Source organism: Ornithorhynchus anatinus, chromosome 2 (assembly GCF_004115215.2).
Source record: "Ornithorhynchus anatinus isolate Pmale09 chromosome 2, mOrnAna1.pri.v4, whole genome shotgun sequence".
Lineage (NCBI taxonomy): Eukaryota > Metazoa > Chordata > Mammalia > Monotremata > Ornithorhynchidae > Ornithorhynchus > Ornithorhynchus anatinus.
The window spans coordinates 139,892,110-139,916,442 of NC_041729.1; the positions used below are offsets into that span (position 1 = coordinate 139,892,110).

The window sequence follows — 24,333 nt, forward strand, 5'->3', positions numbered from 1 at the left end:
TAGTAAGCGCTTAACAAACGTCATCATTCTTCTTCTTCTTCTCTGGGCCTCAGTGCCCTCGTCTGCAAAACGGGGAGCCCCACTTGGGATAAGGCGGTGACCTCGTATCTCCCCCGAGTGCTTAGAACAGCGCTTGGCACATAGTAAGCGTTTAACAAACACCATCATTCTTCTTTCTTCTTCTTCTTCTCTGGGCCTCAGTGCCCTCGTCTGCCAAACGGGGAGCCCCACTTGGGACAAGGCGGTGACCTCGCATCTCCCCCCGGCGCTTAGAACAGCGCTTGGCCCATAGTGAGCGCCTCGGGCAGGCCGTCCTCCTTATGATTATTTAGGAGGAGGAGGAGGAGGAGGAGGAGGGAGGGAGGGGAGAGGGGCGGGCCCCGGAGACTTCCTCGTTGTGTCTTTCTCTGCCCCCTCCCCCGGCCCTCCCCGTCCCCCGCTTCCTCCGGCGTCTCTTTCACTTCCTTCTCGGGTCCCGCAGCCGCCGCCACCCCCAGCGCCCCCGCCGTGGGGAGGGGACCCAGGTGAGCCCGGGCCCCGGCCCGACCCCCACCCCCGGACCCCCGGGACCCCCGCCCCGGGACCCCCCGGGACCCCCGCCCCGGCCCCGGAGGCGTCGGACCCAGGGACCGAACTGGCAGGGAGGGGCGGTCCTTGGGGGGGGAGGGGGTTGAGCCCCCATCCCCCCCTCGTTGGGGGCGTCTAAGACCAGCCCCGGCTGCCGAGGGGACAACGGGGGGCTCCTCCGGGGAGACTGCGAGGGGCCGGGGGTCCCCAGCCTCCGATCCCCGGGCCCTCCGGGAAGTTTGATCGTTACGATATGCGTTAAGCGCTCACTAGGTGCCGGGGACTGTACTGAGCGCGGTTCTCCGTTGCCCCTTTCTGCCCTAACTTCCCCCACCCTGTCCCTCAGTCTTCCCTTTCACGAGGCCTCCCGATCGGTCGGCCTCCCGGTCTCTCGCGCTCCCAATCTCCCCTTCTCTCCGTCTCTCCCTTTACCCCCATCTCTAACCCTCCGTCTCCCCGCTTCTCCGCCCCTTAGGTTCCCCCTTCTCTGACCGCTCAGATTCCCCCTCTCTAACCCCTCGGGACCCCGCCTTCACCCCTAACCCCTCACTTTCTCCTTCCCCCGCCTTATCCCAGACCCCTCAGATCCCTCTACCTCATCCCTAACCCCTCAGGTCCCTCCACCTCATCCCTAACCCTACACTGTGTCTCCCCCAGCCCTCAGGTCCCTCCACCTCATCCCAAACCCCTCAGGCCCCTCCACCTCATCCCTAATCCCTCAGGTTCCTCCCTCGTCTCTAACTTCTCAGGTCCCCCTCCCCCATCATCTCTAAACCCTCAGGTCCCCCCAATCCTTGTCTCTATCCCCTCATGTTCCCCCCCCCATCCTTGTCTCTAACCCCTCATGTCCCCCCATCTTCATCTCTAACCCCTCAGGTTCCCCCCTCGTCTCTAACCTCTCAAGTCCCCCTCCCTGCTCATTTCTAAACCCTCAGGTCCCCCCCATCCTCATCTCTAACCCCTCATGTCACCCCCCATCCTCAACTCTAACCCCTCCTGGCCTCCCCATCTTCATCTCTAACCCCTCAGGTTTCCCCCTCCCTCCTTCCCTCAGTGAAGGGTGTCAGCTCGCTGACACCCCATCTTTGTGGGTTGGGGGATGGACTGTCTTGTCTGGGGGCAGAGGAATGGGCCTACTGCCCTTCGGGATTTCCTTTCTGCCCCAGCTGGGCCTGGGGAAAAGCCCAGCATGCACCAGGGCCTCCGTTTTGCTGGGAGAAAAGGAGATGGCCCGGGTGGGGGCACAGGTCCTTGGGGAACTCTGAGCAAATTTGCCTCTCTGGATAAAAAGTCCCCTTCTGGGAGAGATGGGATCGGATAGGGGCCTGGGGAGGAGGTGCAGTGGGAGAGTTCATGATGGAAGGAGGGAGGCAGAGAATCAATCAGCCAAACAATCAGTGATTTTTATTGAGTGCTTACTGTGAAAAGAGCACCGTACTCACCATTTGGAAGGGCACAGTACAACAGAGTTGGGAGACACATTCCGTGCCCACAGGAAGCTTACAGCCTAGAGGGGAGACGGACGTTAAATTATTATGGATACAGATGTAAGCGCGTGGGGCCGAGACCGGGTGACTACGAAGCGCTTAAAGGGTACGGATCCAAATGTAAAGGCGAAGCAGAAGGGAGAGCGAGTTCAGATGTCCATTCTTGCCTTGTTCAATTTCCAGAATCCACTACCACCCAAAAATCCAGACACCTAACCTTCCTCCTCGTAGGCCTCCAATAGAAGGCGCGACCAGTTCTTCTGAACTCTCCTCGGTCTGGATGTACATACATGTTTACATCTGTGGGCATGTACGTTTTAGGAGCTCATTCCAAGAGTCTCTGAGTCTGAGCCGATGGTGACCAAGGGAAGGCAATGTGTCATTCTGCCTGGAAAGTCCCCTGGGAAAGAGTGCCTGCCTCCTACCCAGGTTTCCTTACCCTTATTTTTTTAATAGTATTTGTTAAGCACTTAATACGTGCCAGGCACTCCGCTAAGCGCAGGAGCAGATCCAAGGTGATCAGTTTAGACCCAATCTGTATCCCACATGGGCTGTATCCCACATGGGGGAGTCACCAGTTTTAATCCCCATTTTACAGATGTAATGATGTTACTGAGTCCCACAGACGTGAAGTGACTTTTCCAAAGTTTCACCACTGACAAGTGGCAGAGCTGGAATTAGAGCCCAGGTCCTTCAGACTCCCAGGCCCATTCTCTAACCACTAGGCTACACTTCTTTCACTCTCAAAGACTTTTCTGGTGTTTCACCTCTAGCCTTCTCTACTGCGGAAAAGCATCTCGAGAGGAAACCAACAAGGGAGCTCCTTCCTGGGGTGCAGAGGATACTAGGAAGTGATGGGGGTGGAGGGTCTCTCTCTCAGACTTTGATGGGTTAGGACTCCTTCAAGGCTGGTGCCTCAGTTTTCCTTCTTTCCTCCTTTATGTCCTTCAGTCTCTCTCTCTGTCTCTGCCCTCTCACTCAGCTCCTCAGTTTCCCTTGCTGGAAGCAGATTAGATCAAGATACGGGGGACCGGAGACCTAGGTTCAGGATGGCTGACCCCTAGCCCACGTCCTGCGTCTGGCCTGGAACGCCTTCCCCCCTCAAATCCAACAATGACTCTCCCTCACTTCAAAGCCTTATGGAAGGCACATCTCCTCCAAGAGGCCTTCCCAGACTAAGCCCCATTTTTCCTCATCTCCCACTCCCATCTGTGTCGCCCGGCCTTCCATCCCTTTGCTCTTCCCCGCTCCCAGCCCCGCAGCACTTATGTCCATAGCTGTAATTTTATTTATTTGTATTGATGCCTGTCTCCCCCGCTCTAGACTGTAAGCTAATGGTGGGCAGGGAATGTGACTGTTTATTGTTGCATTATACTCTCCCAAGTGCTCAGTATAGTCCTCTGCACACAGTAGACCCTCAGTAAATATGATTGAATGATTGAATGAATGAATGAGTAGTGACCACTCAACCCTATTTTGCTTTAGTCTGTAAAACTCAACCCCAGAAGCAGTCGTGTCTGATGCCAGGTCTGGCAGGGATAAGCCGAATGAAGGGTTGAAGGGACACAGTGGGAGGGAACAAGAAGATTTGGCCATAGTCTCCTGACTCTTCCCCATCTCTACCCCCTCACCGCCCTGCCCCCCCCAGTCTCATTTTCATGTCCTGTGTCCAGTTTCCTCTTGTGCTGTTTTCAGAGGGGAGGTGGGGTGGAGGGTGACGAAAGGGGGAAGGACCCAGGGGAGGAAGGAGGGAAGCAGCAGTTGGCCTGAAGCTGGAGACAGCTCCACCCTTAGCCTGGGCCTGGGTCCAACTGGCCTTGGGGCTGCCCACGTCAATCCATTTCCTATTTGATCGATTTGATTCGGATTTCTGATACCTGTCCCCCTTGGCTGTCTTTGGGACAGGTACTGCCAGGGGCTGGGGCCTAGCCAGGGAGGGGCAGGGACAAGGCAGCCCAGAGGAAGCAGCTTGGCCTAGGGGAAAGAGCCCGGGACTGGGAGTCAGAGGACTCGGTTTCTAATCCTGTCTCTACCGTTTACCTGCTGTGTGACCTGAAGAGAAGTCACTTCACTTCTCTGTGCCTCAGTTTCCTCATCTGTAAAATGGGGATTTACAGATCCCCGGTCCTCCTCCTACTTAGGCTGGGAGCTCCATGTGGGACAGGGGCTGTGTCCAAACTGATTAGTGGGTATCACCACAGTGCTGGGGACATAGTAAGTGCTTAACAAGTTCATTCATTTATTCAGTCGTATTTGTTGAGCGCTTACTGTGTGCAGAGGGCTGTACTGAGCGCTTGGAAAGTACAATTCAGGAATAAAGCGAGACAATCCCTGCCCAAACCAGGTTTACGGTCTAGAAAGGGGGGAGACAGACATCAAAACGAGTAAACAGGCATCAATATAAATAAATAGAATTATAGCTACGTATACATATACACAAGGGCTGTGGGGAGGGGGAGTAGAGCAAAGGGAGTGAATCGGGGTGACGCGGAGGGGGAGCTGAGGAAAAGGGGGGCTTAGTCTCGGAAGACCTCTTGGAGGAGGTGAGCCTCCAGTAAGGCTTTGAAGTGGGGAAGTGTGATTGGCGGATTTGAGGAGGGAGGGCATTCCAGGCCAGAGGTAGGACGAAGGCCAGGGATCGATGGTGGGAAGGGCGAGAACGAGGCCCAGTGAGAAAGTTAGCATAAGAGGAGCGGAGTGTGCGGGGCGGGATGGAGATGGAGAAAAAGGAGATGAGGTAGGAGGGGGCAAGGTGAGGGGGAACTTTGAAGCCACTAGTGAGGAGTAGAAGCAGCATGGCGTAGTGGATAGAGCAGGGGCCTGTGAGTCAGAAGGTCATGGGTTCTAATCCCGGCTCTGTCACTTGTCTGCTCTGTGATCGTGGGCAAGTCATTTCACTTCTCTCTGCCTCAGTGCCCTCATCTGTAAAATGGGGACTGAGACTGTGAGCCCCATATAGGGCAGGGACTGTGACCAACTCGATTTGCTTGTATCCACCCCAGTGCTTAGTACAGTGCCTGGCACAAAGTAAGTGCTTAAAAAATACCCTTATTATTATTATTATTTTTAGAAGGGTTCAACAGATAGTCCAATTCTTATTAGGGAGAAGCAGGGACTGAAGCCATTTTCTCCCCACCCACACCTTGTTTCACTTTGTTTTATGGACAATGGAAGAAGCCCAGAAAGGCAGGGTGACCTGCTTGGGCTAGGACAGCAAAGGCCAGAATCCTGGGGCCTAGCCTGGCCCCAACTGAGCCTCAGGAGTAGATCCCCTCCTCAGCCCTGCTGGCAGGCCTCTCCTGGGTCCCCTAGGATGCTTAGAACAGTGTTTGGCACATAGTAAGCGCTTAACAAATACCGTAATTATTATATTATTATTATTATTCCCCCTGGGCAAGCCTTGTCCCCAAAAGGACTTAACCCAGTAGCAGTCTTAACCCTTTTTTTGTTTTTTGGGGAGGGGAGCGGTTGATGGTATTTGCTAAGTGCTTACTATGTGCCCGGCGCTGTAACTAAGCACTGGGATAGATACAAGATAATCGGGTTGGACACAGTCCCTGTCTCACATAGAGCTCACGGCCTTGATCCACACTGTACTGATGAGGGGACTGAGGCACAGAGAAGTTAAAGGGACTTGCCCAAGGTCACATGGCAGACAAGTGGCCTAGCCGGGATTAGAATTCAGGTCCTCAGACTCCCAAGCCTGTGTTCTTTCCACTAGACCAAACTGCTTCTCAAGAAGCTGCTGCTTAGGAGAAGCTTCTGTCACCCCCTAGAGAGAAGGCAGGCCTCGGGGAGGAGAGGCAGGGAGACAGGTGGCTGGGCAAAGGGAAGGATGGGAGGGTACCAAGCAGCAGGGCTTGGAGGTGACTAGACCAAGACCAGGCTGGGTCAGCTTAGTGGAGCTGTCTGTCTGTCGGTGGACAGGATGGGCTGCCATTCAGCCAGGCTGGAGCCTAAGCCGTGCCCAGGCATGAGGTGGCACGAGAGAGAGAGAGGCTGGGGCCTAAGCCGTGCCCAGGCACGAGGTGGCATGAGAGAGAGAGTGTGTGTGTATGTGTGTACGTGCGTGCATGTGTGTCTGTGTCTGTGTGTGTGAACCTACGCACTCCCGGCCCAGGGGGCGGGGCTGTCTGTGGCCCTTGATGTCTAAGCTACTCGGGCAGAGGCGGAGAGGCTGGGGTGGGGGGAAGCTGGGTGCAGAAGTTTCCTCCCTGACACATACTTTCCCCGGTGGAAAATCCCCTCCAGACTCACGAGGGGATGGAGGGGGAGGGGGTCAAGGTGGTGCCGGGAGAGGAGGAGGTGGTGGGGAGGGTGGGCAGGGCCTGTTGCCTTCCCCCGGTCCCTCACGGCCGAGCACCTGTAACCTGGGCTGCCTGCACTCGGCGTCGGCAGGGGTGGAGGGGCCGATCTGGGGACAGGAAGGGGCCGGGACGCTGGGGAGGACGGCAGGGATTGGATGCGTTTTTAATGTCTGCTGACCGATCCTCAGAAGGCCGGGTCAAAGCAGATTCATCCTTTCCGAGCCTAGCGGCATGAGGGCGGCGTGGTCTAGTGGATAGAGCCCAGGCCTGGGAGTCGGAGGACCTGGGTTCCAATTACGAACCCACCACTAGCCTGCTGCGTGATCTTGGTCAAGTACTTCACTTCTCGGGACCTCAGTTCCCACATCTGCAAAATGGGGATTCAAGATCCATTCTCCCTCCTATTTAGACTGTGAGCCCCATGAGAAGCAGTGTGGCTTAGTGGAAAGAGCCCCAGCTTGGGAGGCAGAGGTCGTGGGTTCTAATCCCAGCTCTGCCACTTATCGGCTGTGTGACTTTGGGCAAGTCACTTAACTTCTCTCATCTGTAAAATGGGGATTAAGACTGTGAGTCCCACGTGGGACAACCTGATTACCTTGTATCTACCCCAGTGCTTAGGACGGTGCTTGGCACACAGTAAGCGCTTAACAGATACCATTATTATTACTATTATTATGTGAGACCAGGAGATCTACCTGTATCTACCCCAGCTCTTCGTCCAGTGCCTGGCACACAGTAAGCCCTTAACAAATACCATAATGGTTAGTAGTGTTATTATTACTACAGTTATTAGTATTATTATTATTACTAGCTTGGTCTATTATTATTATTACTAGCTTGGTCACTTTTTCCTCACATAAGCAACCCTCAACCCCCATCCCCAATTCCTGCGGCTAGTGAGCTAACAGCTTCCAAGGGGATGGGGCGGGGAGAGGTCGGGAGCAGGAGGGGAGAAGGGAGGAAGCTCTCTTCGGCTCAGCCCCGGCGGTCCCACCTTTGGAGCCCAAGAACCTTGTCTGGTGCCATTACAGCCCTGCCTCAAAAAGAGCCCCACCCCCTCCTGAGGTAGGGCCGGTAGGACAAAGACCCTCCAAGCCTGGGTTTCCCAGGCAAGAGCACTGTGCCCCCCCGGTTGGCAAGTCACTTAACTTCTCTGTGCCTCAGTTACCTCATCTGTAAAATGGGGATTAACTGTGAGCCTCACGTGGGACAACCTGATTATCCTGTATCTCCCCCAGCGCTTAGAACAGTGCTCTGCACATAGTAAGCGCTTAACAAATACCAACATTATTATTATTATTACCTCCCGGTCCCCCCATCCCCAGCCCACCACAGCGACTTCCTTAGGAGGGGATGGCCGCAGTCCCATTTCCCAAGTTTCCTTCTCTCTCTTCCCCCTGTGCTGGACCCCTACAGCAGGGAGAACCAGACCTCTAGGTTGCTTCCACGTAGCGGTTAGGCCCCGAGCTGAGATCCAGATCCTTTTCCGCCAACCCCGACAGCCCTGCCTCCTTGCTGAGCTGGGGAGGGGGCCTGCTGACGGGACTTGTAAGCTCTGTAACACAACTGTAGGACCGTAAGCACGTGGTGGGCAGGGAATGCGTCAGTTATATTGTAGTACTGTCCTCTCCTAAGGGCTTAGTACAGTGCTCTGCACACAGTAAGCACTCAATAAATTGGATTGGCTGGCTTCTCCCTTTCTCCCGTATGGGGAGTCCGGCTGGGGGCCGGGCTGGCTTGGGTCCTGTCCCTGGAAGGAGAGAGATGGGTCGCTCCCTGCCTCTTAGTCTCGGCTCTGTCCAGACACAACTTCTGGGACCCCTTTCCCTCATCCCCCCCCGCCCCTTGTCCTTGTCCCTGTCCTTGTCCCGGGGGCCTTAGAACTAACACTCAGCCGGCTCCACCTCCACCAGGGTCCCTGGACCCTGACTCTCCCCTTCAGAGCCCTGACTTGACTGGATTGGTTGGCCGGAGTTGCCATATGCCTCCCACACGCTCCTCTCCGCAGGAATATCAATCTCAGCAGCCACCAGGTCACACACGGGCCCAACCCATCCCATCACCGAAGGAGAGTTTGAGTCTTGAGGGCCCCACCCCCCAGTCCTGGGCCCTGGACTGGGCTAAAATGTGCTGAACTAAGTGAAATCCCCCTGGGTCAGGGTAGGGCAGACAAGCTTCCTTGTCCTTTACCCTGAATCTCAGCTCTCTGCTGATCCCATAATCCTAACCCTAGCCTTGGCTTTATCTCTATCCCCAGCCCCAAACACCACCACCCCATGACCCCTCAAGATGGCAAATCGGAGAGGTTAGATTTAGAGAGGCAGGCAAGGGATGGGACACTGAACTTCCTGCTTTTGACAGGGAAGGGCAGACAGGGAAACTGAGGCATATCCTAGGCTCCGCTGCACCTCCCTCCACCCCACTGTAGACTCTATCCTCCAACCTTGGGTTTGGGGGTGGGGAGCTAGGCTTCCTGCCATGGATAGGGATCGTACTGGGTCACTAAGAGAGGCAGGAAATAATACAGGTTCTTTGTCAACATTACCCGGGACTTCTTGCGTAAATGTTAAGGGGTTTTTTTGGTCGTTGCTTTTATGGTATCCGTTAAAAGTTTATTATGTGCCCGGCACTGTACTAAGCGTTGGGGTAGATGCAAGCTGATCACGTGGACACAGTCCCTGTCCCACATGGGGCTCACACTCTTATCCCCATTTTACAGATGAGGGAACTGAGGCACAGAGAAGTGAAGTGACTTCCCCAAGGTCACACGGCAGACAAGCGGCAGAGCCGGAATTAGAATCCAGGTCCTTCTGACACCCAGGTCTGTGCCGTATCCGCTAGGCCATACTGCTTCTCGTGTTCTCCCTCCTGTGCGCCCGGGAGGGATGGGGACAGCGTCTGATCTGCTTATCTGATGTCTATCCCAGTGCCTGACCCAGTGCTTGGCAAATAGTAAGCACTTAATGAATACCATTCTTATTATCACTATTGTTATCGTTACTCTTAGGTGTGGGGTCGAACCCAGATCTCCTTTTAGCTCTTTCCAGATATTGTCCTATCGATTCCCCTCTGCCCGGTGTTCATCGGTATACTTTTTCCGACGTTTAATGCGATACAAAGCACATAGTAAACGCTTAATAGATACTTTTACGGGGGAAGGTGGGAGAAAAGGGATTTTCCAGGGTGCCGTTGGGAGGAGGACCTCCAGGTCCTGCCCTTCCTCACCATCCAGGCTCGTAACTGCAACCTACCTGGACACCCAGGCCCCCAGCCTGACTGTGTCCTGTCCTGACTCAGCCGCCTCCTCCTCCTCCTCTTCCTCCCCGTCCCTGCCACCCTCCCCCACCCGCTCTCTGGACCTCTGCTGGTATTAGCACACTTCCCTTGCACTAACCGTCAACCCCAGTGTAAAAATCTGCTCTTTCCCCTTCTCCACTTACCCCCACCCCCGCCGCCCAAAGTCCCCGCACCTGCCACACGTGGGTCCCCCTTCACACAGTCACACTCACACCCTCTCTCTGCTGCTAGGCCTAGCCCTTCCCCCCACCTAACCTGGAGGAAGATCCTCCCTGAGCAGACTGGACCGTGTCTGGCACTATCTACCGCTGCATTTCTGCCCGTCTCCAACTCCGCTTCTGCCTCCCTTGGTCCCGCCTGTCCCACAGCCCCATCTTTGCCTTCCAGTTGGTCATACGGACTCATGCAAGACCTAGTCAGATGAATATGCAAATAGATCCCTGGGAAAAGCCGGAGGGGCTGCCCTGAATAACGCATTCCCCTTTGGGGGAAAGGGGAAGGCGGGCTGGGGAAGAGGAAGTTAGAGAAAAAGGAGAGTCCTAGAATAGAGCCGGAGATGAAAGGGGCCCGGGCCCTGGCTCCCCTTTAGCCCCCGTGGGCCTTCCTGGAAGTCGAGACTCCCTCCTCCCCTCCCTCCCGGACCGAACCCCCACCTCCTCTGGTCCGGATCGACGCGGGGGCCGGGGCTTAGCCAGGGCTCCGGACCGGAAGGGTTCTGGACCCTCGCGAAGCCCGTGTGAGGGAGCCGGAGATCAACCGATGAGCCGGGAGTGGGACTTATGGGAGTTTCCGTGGGTTCAAGACTAGGGAACGACAGCACGGAGGGGAAGGTCAGAAGGGTGACGGGCTGCGGGCCGGGTTCTAGATTGACTGGTTGACCCTGGGTTCCGGATTCTCTCGGCTGGGAAGGCTATGCGGGAACGGCGGCGTGCGAGGCTCTCTTGCGGGGGGTGGCGGGAAACAATGGGAGCCGCCCGCCCCTACGTACGAAGTCCCCCTGCCGCACAGGGAGGAAGTGGCCAGTCGGGGGAGGTCCCCAGGGTCCAGGCGGAGGTATAAATAATCTCCTGGCCCCAGAGCTTCCGGCAGGCTCCCCCCTGGCTCTGGGGGGAGGGGTTCTGGAGGGGCGGGATGGAACCAGAACTTCTTGCTGCCCAGTCCGCTCCTTTCCCAGATGGCCCGGGGCGGGGAAGTTGAGGGGGGAAGGAAGAGAGAGAAGCAGGCCTGCCCCGGGAGTTTCCCCCTTCCTCGTCATAACGGAATCTGTTGCTGCCACCTTCCCTCCCTCACCCCCCAGGTGGACTGGGCTCTGGCCCCACATCGAGCTCAACGTCGGAATGTTCCGGTGATGTGGGAGGGGGAAGAACCCCAAGAGCTGCTCCACCTCCACACTTCCCTTCTGTCCGTAGGGGACGGAGGGACGATGCGGGCGGGAGTCCCGGCGGGCAGGCCGAGTCCTGGGGGTCGGATGGCTCCTCTCCCACAGGACTAAGGGTTGACCTGAGGTTGGGGGGACGGGGCGGGCCTCCCTGGCCGGGGAGGGAGCCGGAGGGGCCGGAGCTTCATCCCGGTGGCCGGGGGCCATTCAGGATTCAAGGTTCTGGCTCACGGGTTCCGAGTGGGGCCTTCATGGTGATGACTGTGGCATTTACTAAGCCCTTGCTCTGGGCTAAGCACTGCGGATGCAAGGATGTGAGCTGGGTCCCGCTCTCGGACGGCGAGGCCCACAGTCTTTCTCATCTCCGTTTTACAGATGAGGATACTGCGGCCCGGGGAGATTCAGTGGCCTACCCAAAGTCTCTCAGCAGGCCAGTGGGGGAGCTGGGACTCAAACTGGGTCTCCACGTTCCACGCTCTTTCCACCGAGCCACGTCACCCCCTCCCCAGCCGTGTCCCCTCGCACCGTAGGCAGCCCTGACCATTTTTTTCTTTATGTTTGTTAAGCGTTCACCCTATGCCAGGCGCTGGGGTAGATACAAGAGGCTAGATTCTCCTCTATCAATAAATTAGTGGCATTTATTGGACACTTACTAAGTGCAGAGCAATGTACTAACCGCTTGGGAGGGAACAATACAAAAGAGTTAGCAGACACCTTCCCTTCCCACAATGAGTTTACAGTCTAAAGGACAAGCTTACTAGACTTTAAGCTCTTTGTGGGCAGGCAAGGTGTCTGCTGTATTGTTCTATCGGACTCTCCCAGGCGCTTAATACAGTGCTCCGCACACAGTAAGCACTCAGTAAATACGATTGACTTACTGACCGCAAGCTAATCGAGTTGGACACAGTCCATGTCCCACGTGGGGTTCACAGTCTTAATCCCTGTTTCACAGATGAGGTCACCGAGGCCCAGAGAAGTGAAGCGCCTTACCCAAGGTCACACACGGGCCAAGCGGTAGAGCCGGCGTTAGAACCCAGGTCCTCTGACTCCCAGGCCCGTGCTCTATCCAGGAGGCACGCTGCTCTGTCCACTAGCCCGCACTGCTGACCCCGTCTCTCTCTGTCCCTCCGCAGGTCGCCGTAGCGGGACGGGGGCCGGCGGGACGGAGGGGGGCGTCTGGGCCCCCCAGGGGCTGGCCGGGGGGGCCGGGGCGGGACAATGCAGAGCATCAAGTGCGTGGTGGTGGGCGACGGGGCCGTGGGGAAGACCTGCCTCCTCATCTGCTACACGACCAACGCCTTCCCCAAGGAGTACATCCCCACGGTCTTCGACAACTACAGCGCGCAGAGCACCGTGGACGGCCGCACCGTCAACCTGAACCTGTGGGACACGGCCGGCCAGGAGGAGTACGACCGCCTGCGCACCCTCTCCTACCCGCAGACCAACGTCTTCGTCATCTGCTTCTCCATCGCCAGCCCCCCGTCCTATGAGAACGTCAAGCACAAGTGGTACCCGGAGGTGTGCCACCACTGCCCCGACGTGCCCATCCTTCTGGTGGGCACCAAGAAGGACCTGCGGGCTCACCCCGACACCCTCAAGAAGCTCAAGGAGCAGAGCCAGCTGCCCATCACCCCCCAGCAGGGCCTGGCACTGTGCAAGCAGATCCACGCCGTCAAGTACCTCGAGTGCTCGGCCCTGCAGCAGGATGGCATCAAGGAGGTGTTCGCCGAGGCCGTCCGGGCTGTGCTCAACCCCACCCCCGTCAAGCGGGGTCGCTCCTGCTTCCTCTTGTGACCGGCCCTGGGGGCGAGGGGCTCGCCCCGTCCCGCTCACCGTCCGATCTGCCCCCCGCCCGTCGCCTCCTGCCCCCCTGCCCCGCTGCCGACCGTCCTGTTGAGCTTCAGAACCCGAGCTCCCGGCAAGTGGAGGGGTGGGGTTTTCTGGGAACGGGGCGGAGGGGGGGCGGGAGGGGGGCGGAGGGCAGGGCCCAGGTCCCTGGGCAGGATCCTCCACAGCCTCAGCCCTCCCTAGAAGTGCCCCCTCCTGCCCCTCTCTCTGGGTGCCCCGGGGTGGGAAGCGATACAGTCCATCCCAGGAGAGGGGGTTCGGCGCCATCCTCCGTCCTCCTCCCTCCTTCCCTGTTTCCTGTGGGATTCTCCTTCCCTAAGGTCAGGAGGCCAGGGGGGAGCGGAAAAGGAATTTGAGGCCCCCTGAGACCAGCAGCAGAAGCATCAGCCCCCTCCCCACCCTCCCCCTCTGAGGAAGGCAATTTGCTTTGCTTTCCAGCTGAGACTCCACCTCACCAGCCCACCCACTAACCCAGGGAGCGTCCCACTTGAGCTCCCTGCACCCTCCCAGCCCTTACCCCCCACCCCCTAGGGTGAGAGCTCTGCCCACTCTCCCTGCTCAGCTGCTCCCAGCACCTCAGAGGCAGGCCTGGGGTCTGAGGAGCAGACCAGGATCCTGAGAAGAGGGCGGGAGGGGCATGGGGCAAGTGTTGCCTCCCTCCCCTCCCCCGCGTAAAAGTCTCCCTCCCGGCCTCGCCCCAGCTCCCTGAGCGCCTCTGCTTGTCGAAGAAGAGAGGGTAGGGTGAAACCAGCCCCCACATCTCAGCTATGTCAATAAACCAGTATTCAACTTGGTCAGACCTTTGTCTCTGTGGCTCCATGGGGCGGGATCCCAGGGGTCCGAAGATGGAGGAGGGATGAGGGAGCAGGGACAACAGAGAAGCAGCGAGGCTTAGTGGATAGATCACAGGCCTGGAAGTCAGAAGGACCTGGGTTCTAGTCCCAGCTCCACCACTTGCCTGCTCTGTGACCTTGGGCAAGTCACGTAGCGTCTCTGTGCCTCAGTTACCTCATCTGCAATATGGGGATTAAGATTGTGAGCCCCATGAGGGACATGGACGGTGTCCAACCCTATTACCTTGTATCTATCCCAGCGCTTAGAACGGTGTCTGGTACATAGTAAGTGCTTAACAAATACCACGGTGGATTGTCTGGGACCCTAGATCCAGTAGCCCCCTCTCCCTGCCTTCCCCAGGAGCCTATTTCCTGTTGTTGGGGTGGAGGGAGTCAGGTCCAGCCCCACACAACTTCACCGTGAGTGGGTCTGTGGCTTCTTCCACAGCCGAGAGTGGGTATTTGATGAGCATTAACTATATGCCAAACATTGTACTAAGCACTGTGACCGAATGTCAGTCACTCATGTTTATCGAGCGCTTACCGCGTGCAGAGTATTTTAGTAAGCGCTTGAGAGAGTACAGTAGAACAATAAACAGACACATTCTCTGTCCTCAAGGAGCTTAGGAGTCAAAGGACCTGGGTTCTAATCCCAGCTCTGCCATGTTTCCTGTGTGGCCTTGGGCAAGTCATTTAATTCCTCTGTGGCTTAGTTACAGTTACCTCATCTGTAAAATGGGGATTAAAATTGTGAGCCCTTCATGGGACATGGACTTTGTCCAACATGAATGGCTTGTGCTCAGTACAGTGGTTGGCACATAGTAAGTATGTAACAAATACCATAAAAAAAAAAGAAAATCATCAGGTCAGATCCAGTGAGGACCCAGGCACCTCCTCCATCTCTGACATCTACCCCCAACCCATACCTCGGGTGGGAGGAAGGGGAGGAGGAGGGAAGAGGGCAGTGAGGAGATGGAACCGGTGCTCCCACAACCAGCTAATCCTCAAGGTTGTGCTCGGCCCGCTCACTCCCGTCCCCGGCTTGAAGGCAGCCCGCCCTGCCCTGGCTTTTACATTTCGTGCTCTCCAGGGAAGTGGTTGGCAAAAGGTCGGGAATCGAAACGTCATGGCTCTAGAGAGACCCGATTTCGAGGGATTCCCTGCTCCTGGGGAGAAGAGCGGGGCGTTTGCTGCTAAAGGCGAAAGGAGAGAATAACGAGGACTAGGGCCCTCCGTGTTCTCCAGAGCAGAAAGAGGAAATGGGTTTAAGCTGCAGCAGGAAGGATTTAGACTAGGCTCAAAAAAGAACCACTTGTCAGCGTGAGAACCAGGAACTAGAAAGATTGAGGAAGGCCAGTGTCCCTTGAGGATGAGCCCGTAGTTGCCCTAGTTGGGTTGGGTAGAAGCAAGGGAATAGATGAGATGGCCGCCGGGCAAGCCAAGGACTTACATCACTCAGGTCTGGCCAAAACGGGGCAAGCCCAAACCTGACTTAGCTCTCCCTCACTCCACTGGTGTGGGCCCGACAGAGTGGGTTCCCCCCATTACCCTCATCCCATCCTGGAGCAGAAAGATCCCAGGCCGGGGTCAGACTGGGAAGGGCTGGGGGGGATCCTTCCTAGTGTCACAGAGCCAGGGGCCAAAGGGTTGGTAAAAAATATTTATTTTTTTATTGAAACCAAGAAAATGTACAACCAGCAGCGGAGGGTTGGGACAGTATCCCTTGACCTCTCTTGAGACGTCAAAGCCAGACCGAGACGGCTGAAGGGCCGACGAGAGGCGAGGTACGGGGGCCAGGCAGTGATTAACGGGGCGGCGGGTGGATGCACCAGATCCTCTGTGTCCACCACCAAGGATCGGGGAGACACGACCCCTTGGCTGGGAGGAGCACACCCCCACCCCGGTTCTAGGGCCCTGCTCCACAGCTGGCAGTGTTTGGCGAGATCGTGAGGTCCCCGATGAGGGATTGAGGCAGGACTGAGAGATGGGGACCTACGGTCAGGTGTGGAGCAATTGGATGAGGCCTGTGTCCAGGGAGGAGCTGTCGAGGAGGCTTTTGGCAAAGGGGAGGTGGTCCCTGTCCATCCCGCCTTCCAAACTCAGACCCGGGCCGGTCTGTCCCTATCTGGAACACAGGATCTGCTGAAGTGTTTATCCTTGGTTGGGGAGCGGGGGTCGCTCTCCCCACTCTGCCCCACCCCTCAGTTAGCCGGGGGTGAAGACGTGAGGGTGCGAGGGCTCAGACTCCACGGGTCTGTTCCCTGTGGCTGCTCCCCGCCTCACTCCCCGTGATGGGGGAGGTCAGAAGCGCTTCTCCTCAGGCTGCGAGGAAATGACGAGTTCCTTGTTGCCGAAATCCCACCAGGCGGTCGTGTGGAAAGCCATGTTGGACAGCACCACCATGTACTCCAGGAGGGCGAAGATGGTGTACACTGGTGGGGAGATGGGTCCCGGGGCGCGGTGAGGGGGGGCCGACACCACGTTGACCTTCCCGAGCACCACGACGGTCTCCACCGTACCCCCCTCCCGCCCCTCCTCAGCCTCACCTCCCGCCTCACAGTACATGTTGTGCCGGAAATAGACTCCCAAGGCCACGAAGAAGGAGACGAAGTTGATGACGAAGAGCCGCTGCTTCCAGCTGTACGACTTGCGCTCCTGGAGATGCGGGAGGTTGACTGGGCCGCTGAGCGTCACCCCGGCCGCCTCTCCGTGCATCTGGGCCCAGCTCCTCTCTCGCCATCCAGTTTGCCACCCTTACTCCCCCAGCTCTCCCCTTTCCGTTGACCCTTTCAGAAGCAGGAGACCCGGAGCTACGCCTCCGGTCGTGTCCTAAGTGGCCTGGTCCAGGGACCACCTCCGAGGGACCGCGTTTGGGAGTCTCCAGGGTCCCAGCAGGTCAAGACCAAGGCAGCCGAACCAAACCAACCCCAGGCTGCCCCTAAGGGACTGGGATGGGGATCCCTCGCCCGGGGGCCCCAAATGGACCGTCCCTTCCAGGAAGCGGAGATGTTCGGGGCCCAGACCAGGGTCCCCAGAGAGCCTCAGCAGGGATCGCACAGCAGCCCGACGGACCCCGAACCCGGACCCTCCGGTTTCCCGCTCCTGCCGGCTCCACCCGAGGGGGGAGGCAGAACCTTCTCTGCTGCAACTTCCCAGCCGGGTCCCTCACAACCGCCCTGGGGTGGGGAAATCGTGCCCTCGCTGCCATGCCGGGCTCCCCCTAGGCCAGAGTGCCCCAGCTAGGTCCCCCTCGACTCCGGGAAGGAGGAAACCACAGCAGGGCGAGGGGGGCGGGGCGACTCTGGGCCGTTAGAACTGTCACATCCCGCCGCCACCCCCTCCCTCTTGGGGGGGTTCCTTCCTGTCCCTCGGAAACCGGCTCTTCTCCCCACCCCCCTTCGCACCCCCATCTCACCCCACCCGACAGGCCGATCCTCACCCTGGCCTGGGGTGAAATGGGAGACCGCCTGGCAGGCGGCCTTCTACCCGCCCCACGCTGCCACTCCCCACCGCACCGCCCCATCGGTGCCCGCTGCACAGAGACGGGCCGGGAGGCAGGACTCCGGGGTCCTTACCACTCCCTCTGCAGACAGGTGGGTGCGGTGGTACCCAGGGTCGGGGTTGGGCCTGTGCCCGACCTTCAGGCAGAGAGTCGGGGGTGTGGGACAGGAAGTTCTTCCCGGAGTCTAACCTCAACCCCTCCTACCGGGCCAACGGGTCTTAGAGAGAAGTGGGGCCGGGGAAAGGCGTGAGGGGGGCTCGAATTCGATTCGGGGTGAGGGGGGAGTTGGGCAGGATGTGGGGGGAGGGGTTCGGGGAAGGAGGAAAGGGGTTGGAGAGGGCAAGGGAAGGGAGGAGGGTTTCGTGCTAACTCCCCGGGACTCTCTAGAGGAGCTCCTCCCTCCTCCCAGCTCGGGTGGAGGGCGGGTGATTTTGGGGGGGAAGGGGCGGCAGGAGGAAGTGAGGGCGGGCTAGGAGCCGCAGCCCTGGGTCGCCGGCGCCCCTTGGGCCGGCCGGTCCTCCCCTCTGATGTAACGGCTTCTGCAACGGGCTGCCCGAGCTTGGGGAGGGGGCGGGGAGGGCGGTGGGGGGGCAAAGCCCCCTGACCCTGGAGGCGCGTGGGTCCGGCCGGGAAGCCATAGGGGCGCAGGGACGGGCGGCCTCCTCCCGACCGGGAAGGCGGCCGGAACTGTCCGGGCCTCGTCCTTCCCTCCTTTTTTCCCGCCCCTTGGCCGGCCGGGGAAGGGTCCGGGGTCTGGGGTCCAGCTCGGGGCGACGCTTACCCGAGGAAACTCGTCCCACTTTGGGGGTCCGTTTCTGGGTGCTCCCTCCCCCGGTCTACCCCTTCCCCAACCACCCCTGGGGGGCTTGGGCAGGGGCGGGCCTGGGGCAAGGGTAGGGGCAGGGCAGGGGAAAGGGCAGGGGCAGGGCAGAGGCAGGGGCAGGACTAGGGGCAGGACCAGGGGCAGGACTGGACAGACCGACGCCACCCCCTGGCGTTCTCGCCTGAAATTGCACCAGCCCCACCCTTCTCAAACCCACCTCCTGCTTTTTTTTTTAAAAAAAATGGCATTTGTTAATAATAATGATGGTATTTGTTAACCGCTTACTATGTGCCAAGCACTGGGGAGATACAAGGTAATGAGATTGTCCCACGTAGGGCTCACAGTCTTCATCCCCATTTCTCCATGCCCCATTCCCATTGAGAAGCAGCGTGGAAGGTGGAAAGAGCCCGGGCTTGGGAGTCAGATCATAGGTTTGAATCCCAGCTCTGCCACTTGTCAGCTGGGTGACTGTGGGCAAGTCACTTCTCTGGGCCTCAGGTCCCTCATCTGTAAAATGGGGATTAGGACTGTGAGCCCCACGTGGTACAAACTGATTACCTTGTATCTCCCCCAGTTTTTAGAACAGTGCTTGGCACATAGTAAGCGCTTGACAAATGCTATCATTATTATTATTATATTAATCCCCATTTTACAGATGAGGTAACTGAGGCATAAAGAAATGGGGATTAAGACTGTGAGCCCCACGTGGGACAACCTGATTACCTTCTATCTTCCCCAGCGCTTACTAGTACTTGGCACATAGTAAGCATTTACCAAATGCCATTATTATTATTCTTAATCCCCATTTTACAGTTGAGGTAATGGAGGCATACAGAAATGGGGATTAAGGCTGTAAACCCCACACTGAACAACGTGATTACCTTGCATCTATCCCAGCACTTAGAATGGTGCTCGGCATATAGTAAGCGCTTAACAGATACCATAATTATTATTATCAATAATAATAATAATAATCAGGTCGCACATAGTTCAAGTCCCACATGTGGCTCACAGACTTAATCCCCGCTTTACGGATGAGGTAACAGTCACAGAGAAGTTAAATGACTTGCCCCAGGTCACACCGCAGACAAGTGGTGGGGCCGGGATTAGAATCCAGGTCCTTCTGATTCCCAGGCCCGTGTTCTATCCATTAGGCCCAGGTCCTTCCCGCTTCCAAGGAGAAGGGTTGGTGCGTGGCAAAGGGAGGAGGCCGGAGAGAAGGATGGGAAGGAGAGGAGCAGACAGAAGCTCCAGCCTCCCCTGTCCCTTGGGACCTTCGGTACGGGGGGCCACAGGGTCTGAAGCCCACTCCCCCTTCCTCCACACCCCTCCCCAACCCAGGAGGGGTAAATTCTGGGAGAGGTGAGAAAGACCAAGGAACGTGAGAAAGACCGAGAAGACCGTGGAAGGCTGGGAGGGAGGGGTTAGGGCTGGGTGCTGGTGTGTGCGGGGTCTCCCTTAGGGGCTAATTGAAGCCCCCGCCCTGCCCGTCCCCTCACTGCCTTGGACCCCGATAAGGCCCACCTGGACCTGAGGGAGGGGGTGGCCAGTTGTCCTTTTATGAGGGGGCTGTCCCTTTCCGGGGTCCACCCAGGCCTGCCCATCTCCGCCCCAATTTCTTCCTGCAAGTGAGAAGGGGGTCCCAGGGAACTGGGTCTGTCCTGAGCTCGGTCTGGGCCGCCCACCCCATCCCAGTGACCCCAGCCCCTTCGAGGGGCCGTGGTCCGGCCGGGCCCACCCGCTGGGGCCTGGTTCAGTCCGCCTCAGGATTCAACCCGTGAGGGGCTCTGCTGGCTGGGAGCATTGGAATATCACGACGCTCTCTCCAAGCAGATTCCAGATCCCTCCTACCCGGCCGTAATTCAGTCCAGACGCTCGGACCGCCCAGCGAGACCTCCCTGCCCACCCAGTGAGCCTCTGTAGAGATCCCCCGCCCCTCCCCAACACACACCCTTAACAAGCACTGGCACGGACACCAGGCCCTCTCTGGAAAGGGACACCCGACCCCCCAGGACCAACTGGTACAGACTCCCACTGGGTCCCCGAGAGAGGCCCAGACGAAGTTCCCAAGGCCACAGAGATTTCTGACCAACGCTCCCCCGGCCCCCTGATCGCCTCCCTACCCTGCACACCTCCCGGCCAGCCCCCCGTAACCCAAAGACAGAAAATGGTGACTGTACCTCCACACTTATTGTGTGTTTCTTCGTCAGCCGCCACAGGATGCAGGTGAGCAGCATGTGGCTCAGGGAGGCCGCGATGAAGGTGATGAAGGCGTTCTCATGGATGACTGCGGGGATAGGAGGGGGATCCGCCCGGGCCCGTTCGCCACCCCGGCACCCTACCATTCCCCGAGTCCTCACCCAGCCTGCTGGAGCGACTCAGTGGAAGGAGAGGCCCTGTTCGGCTGAATAGCGGGAAGGGCCTGGGAGTCCCAGGACTCCTGGTGATTCATCCTCAGAAGGCCAAAATCAGCTTTCCAGGGACTGTTTCCCCATTCGGTCAGGGAAGAGGCTCCAGCCTTGAGAGGCCGGGCCCCAAGGGAGAGAGAGGGGCAGGTCTCTCCCAGGAGAGAGAAGAGACGACGGCAGGTCGCCCCCAGGACTCTCAGATCTGGACTACCACACAGGCCCGTCCCAAGTCTCTGACAGGACCTGAGAGTTTCCAATCAGGGTCTAGTGCGACGATCCTGGGCATGGGAGCCAGAGGACCTGGGTTCTAATCCCAGTTCTGCCAACTGCCTCCTGGATGACCCTGGGCAAGTTGTTTAACTTCTCTGTGACTCAGTTATCTCATCTGTAAAATGAGGATTTAATAACTGTCCTCCCTCCTACTAAGACTGCGAGCCCAACGAGGGACAGGGACCCTGTCTGCCCGATTATCCTGTAGCTACCCCACGGTTTAGTATAGCACTTGGCACAGAGTACGCATCCAACAAATACTACCACTGTTAAGCTGAAAAGACCCAAGCTGACGGCTTTCCGACCTCTGAGCTCTCTGAGGACTGACCCCTCCGGGTCTTCCTCTGCCCGCTTAGATCCCTGCTCTCTTCGTGCCCCAGGCACAGATTGGCAAAGTTGGCACCTCCGGTCCTCCCTGCACTAGCTTGGGCCTCCCCCGCCAGCCCCTCCCGGACACGCACCGAAATCCTCGGAGGACGAGACGTAGGTGAGCACAAGCAGGGCCAGGTTCTCCAGGACGTTGAGGCCAAAGTTGAGGCGGCAGAGCTGGGCCCAGCCGAGGCAGGGGGAGGGGCGGCTGCAGTAGTGGTTCCAGTAGGCGAAGGCCACCATGAAGCGGGGCGCCGAGTGCAGGCCGATGCACAGCCGCCAGACGTAGCGCTGGGGAACTTCGCCCCCGATGGCCGAACTCACCGACGGCAAATAGTTGGGCACCTAGGGGAGAGGGAAGGAGACGAAGGGGCAGGGTGAAGAGGGGGATCCAGGGGCAGGAGCCCTTCTGGGCTGCCATCCCAGGGAGGACACCAGCTCCAGCTTGGATGGTCACATCCCACCCTGGGGCCTCAGTTTCCCCTCCCAGTCAGTAAGGATCGATGGAGCCCTCCAGGGGCTGACAGTTTGGAGAGGGAGACAGGACGGGACGGACGGACGGACGGACGGACGGACATGCGTGCCCCTTAGATACACACACTCCCATCATTGAGCTCTTAGCGGCTGGCAATCTGAAGAGGAGACAGGAGATAATTCACAAACACACACTGTATTTGGGCTCTGGAGAAAAGATCCCTTCAAGAGGTTAAGAGACTAAGAGGGAAGACAGGACCACCCCCTTTCCCCCATCCCACTCTTTCTCTCTCAAATAGGTACACGAAAACATCCATCCAGGGATGGATGAGCACAGGTAAACCCTCCCCAACTTGATCTCTTCTCCAGCCTTTGAGTCTCATCGAGTGAAATGCAGCACAGCCTAGAAGAGCCTGGGCCTGAGAATCAGGAGACCTGGGTTCTTATCCCAGCTCCGCCATTTGCCTAGGTGACCTTGGGCAAGTCGCTTCACTTCTCTGGGCTTTACTCTTCTCATCTCTAAAATGGGGATTCAATACCTGTCCTCACTCCTATTTAGTCCCTCAACCACATAGGGTTCAAAGTCTGTGCCCAACCTGATCATTTTGTATCTACCCCAGATCCTAGTAGAGTGTTTGGCACAGAGTTTATCATTATTACTGTTCTGGTATTGTACTGTGTTAAGCACTTAAATACCATAATTACCAAACTCATGTTGTACTGTTCAGTACTAAGCACCTGGGAGAGTACATTTCAACAGAGGTACAATTCAACAGTTACAACTGTTAACGATTACAAATTACAAGTTGGATTACAAGTTACAATTCAACAGTACTCTCCCAAGTGCAAAATACAGTAGTCTGCACACAATAAGTGCTCAATAGATTCCACCGATATTATCGTTGTTACTAATGAGAATAACGATATAATGATAAAGTGCTAGGTCCATCTCTGTGGCTCCTGCTAGGAAATCAGGATTCAGTTTTCAGCTCAAGATACTGTCGCCGACAGAAAGCCCAGGGAGAGGAGGGTTCAGGATGAGGAGTCTGTTTTAATAATAAAAATAAAATAATAATACGTTATATTTGTTACGTGTTCACTATGTGCCGGGCACTGTACTAAGTACTGGGGTAGATACAAGCTAATCAGGTTAGACATGGTCTCTTTCCTACATGGGGCTCACTCTCTTAATCCCCATTTTACAGATGAGGTAACTGAGGCCCAGAGAAGTGAAATGACTTGCCCAAATTCACACTGCCGACTTGTGGCAGAGCCGGGATCAGAACCCAGGTCCTTCTGACTCCCAGGCCTGTGCTCTATCCACTAAGCCACACATGCGTACATGTAGGCAAGTTGGTGGTCCAGAGGCAAAAATGTACCTCTGGGAATTGGACCTGGATTTTAGTCCTGGCTGTACAAGTAGGGGATTTGCACTGGGGCTCCACCATCTGACCATTCGTTCATTCAATCGTATTTATTGAGTGCTTACTATGTGCAGAGCACTGTACTAAGCGCTTGGAATGTACAATTCGGCAACCCCTCGATTGCTACTGATCCCAGCCAAGATCCACATGCGGCCCTACCTCACCCGAGGTTGCCCAGCGGACCCCAGGTAGGCCGGATCCAGGGTTGAAGGTGTCATCGGTGGGATTTTGTTAATAAGGTGTATATCTCCTTGATTCTGTTTCTCTTGTTGATGTTGTCTTGTTTTGTTGGCCTGCTTTGCTGTCTCCCCCATTTAATAATAATAATAATAATGATGGTATTTGTTAAGCGTTTACTATGTGCCGAGCACTGTTCTAGGCACTGGGGTAGATACAGGGTAATGAGGTTGTCCCACGTGAGGCTCAGAGTCTTCATCCCCATTTTGCAGATGGAGTCACTGAGGTACCGAGAGGTGAAGTGACTTGCCCAAGGTCACACAGCTGACAGGTGGCAGAGCCGGGATTGGAACCCACGACCTCTGACTCCTAAACCCGTGCTCTTTCCACTGAGCCACGCTGCTTCTCTAAACACCACAGTTTAGACTGTGAGCCCGTAATTAAGCAGGGATTGTCTCTATCTGCTGCCCACTTGTACATTCCAAGCACTTAGTACAGTGCTCTGCACTTAGTAAGCGCTTGGAATGAATGAATACAATTCGACAACAGATAGAGACAATCCCTGCCCAGTAATGGGCTCATCATCTAAACTGGGGAGAGAGAGAGCAAAACAGACAAAACAGAAGAACCACCTAGGTTGTTACACTAGGCCAGGCCCCCAAACCGTCCCCTAAGAGAGCTGGTGAATATGGGTGGGAAAGACTGCAGCAGCCACCAAGGCAGCTGGCTCCTGGTTGATGATGCTAGAGCACGGCATTGGCGCTATGCTGAGGTCACTTTGGCCTTATATAAGTCCCGTGTGTTAAAATCCCCTGGGTCTCACCCCTGCCCCCCTCCTCGCTCGTGGCACTCGGGTCCCAGCTGGAACACACACGACTGTCGGCTTTGCGAGAGTGGGAGTGGCGCTGCCCAAGCTACTGGGGCCATCTTCATTCCCCCCGTGGCATCCCACTCCTCGACGGGAGACTCCATCATCGTCCTCAGCTGAGCGGGCCGGCCCTGGCCACGGCCGGGACAGGGGTTTCCTCAGAGCCGAGGCCTCTGCTGGCCACAGCGCTGTCCTTGTCCCTCGTCTCCTGTCGCTCTCTTCCCTTTGGACTTGACCCGAGAAGTTCAAAGCCATCCCTGGTTGAGGGCAACCTTTTGTTTTATGACGCTATTTTTTAATG

At 57.1% G+C, this 24,333-nt stretch overlaps 2 protein-coding genes across 3 annotated transcripts in view; one reads left to right on the plus strand and one right to left on the minus strand.

Moving 5' to 3' along the window:
* Window positions 1-436: 436 nt before the first annotated feature.
* RHOG (ras homolog family member G) lies at window positions 437-13,681 on the plus strand. The gene is made up of 2 exons (XM_029058672.1): window positions 437-524; window positions 12,170-13,681. Exon 2 carries the CDS (start codon window positions 12,255-12,257, stop codon window positions 12,828-12,830), a length of 576 nt encoding a protein of 191 aa, XP_028914505.1. The 5' UTR covers window positions 437-524; window positions 12,170-12,254; the 3' UTR covers window positions 12,831-13,681.
* Window positions 13,682-15,362: 1,681 nt separating this feature from the next.
* Window positions 15,363-24,333, minus strand: part of PGAP2 (post-GPI attachment to proteins 2) — a 31,708-nt gene continuing 22,737 nt past the window's right edge. For both annotated transcript variants that reach the window (XM_029058190.2, XM_029058189.2), the window contains 4 exons: window positions 21,182-21,434; window positions 20,223-20,329; window positions 16,264-16,372; window positions 15,363-16,149 (listed from right to left, as the gene is read on the minus strand). In XM_029058190.2, coding sequence (XP_028914023.1) covers window positions 16,019-16,149; window positions 16,264-16,372; window positions 20,223-20,329; window positions 21,182-21,434 — 600 coding nt within the window. In that variant the 3' untranslated portion in view covers window positions 15,363-16,018. The remainder of the gene's footprint in view (window positions 16,150-16,263; window positions 16,373-20,222; window positions 20,330-21,181; window positions 21,435-24,333) is intronic.

Bases quoted from the DNA above. Each gene is read 5' to 3' on its own strand.
- RHOG (XM_029058672.1), top strand. From the start codon at position 12,255: ATGCAGAGCATCAAGTGCGTGGTGGTGGGCGACGGGGCCGTGGGGAAG.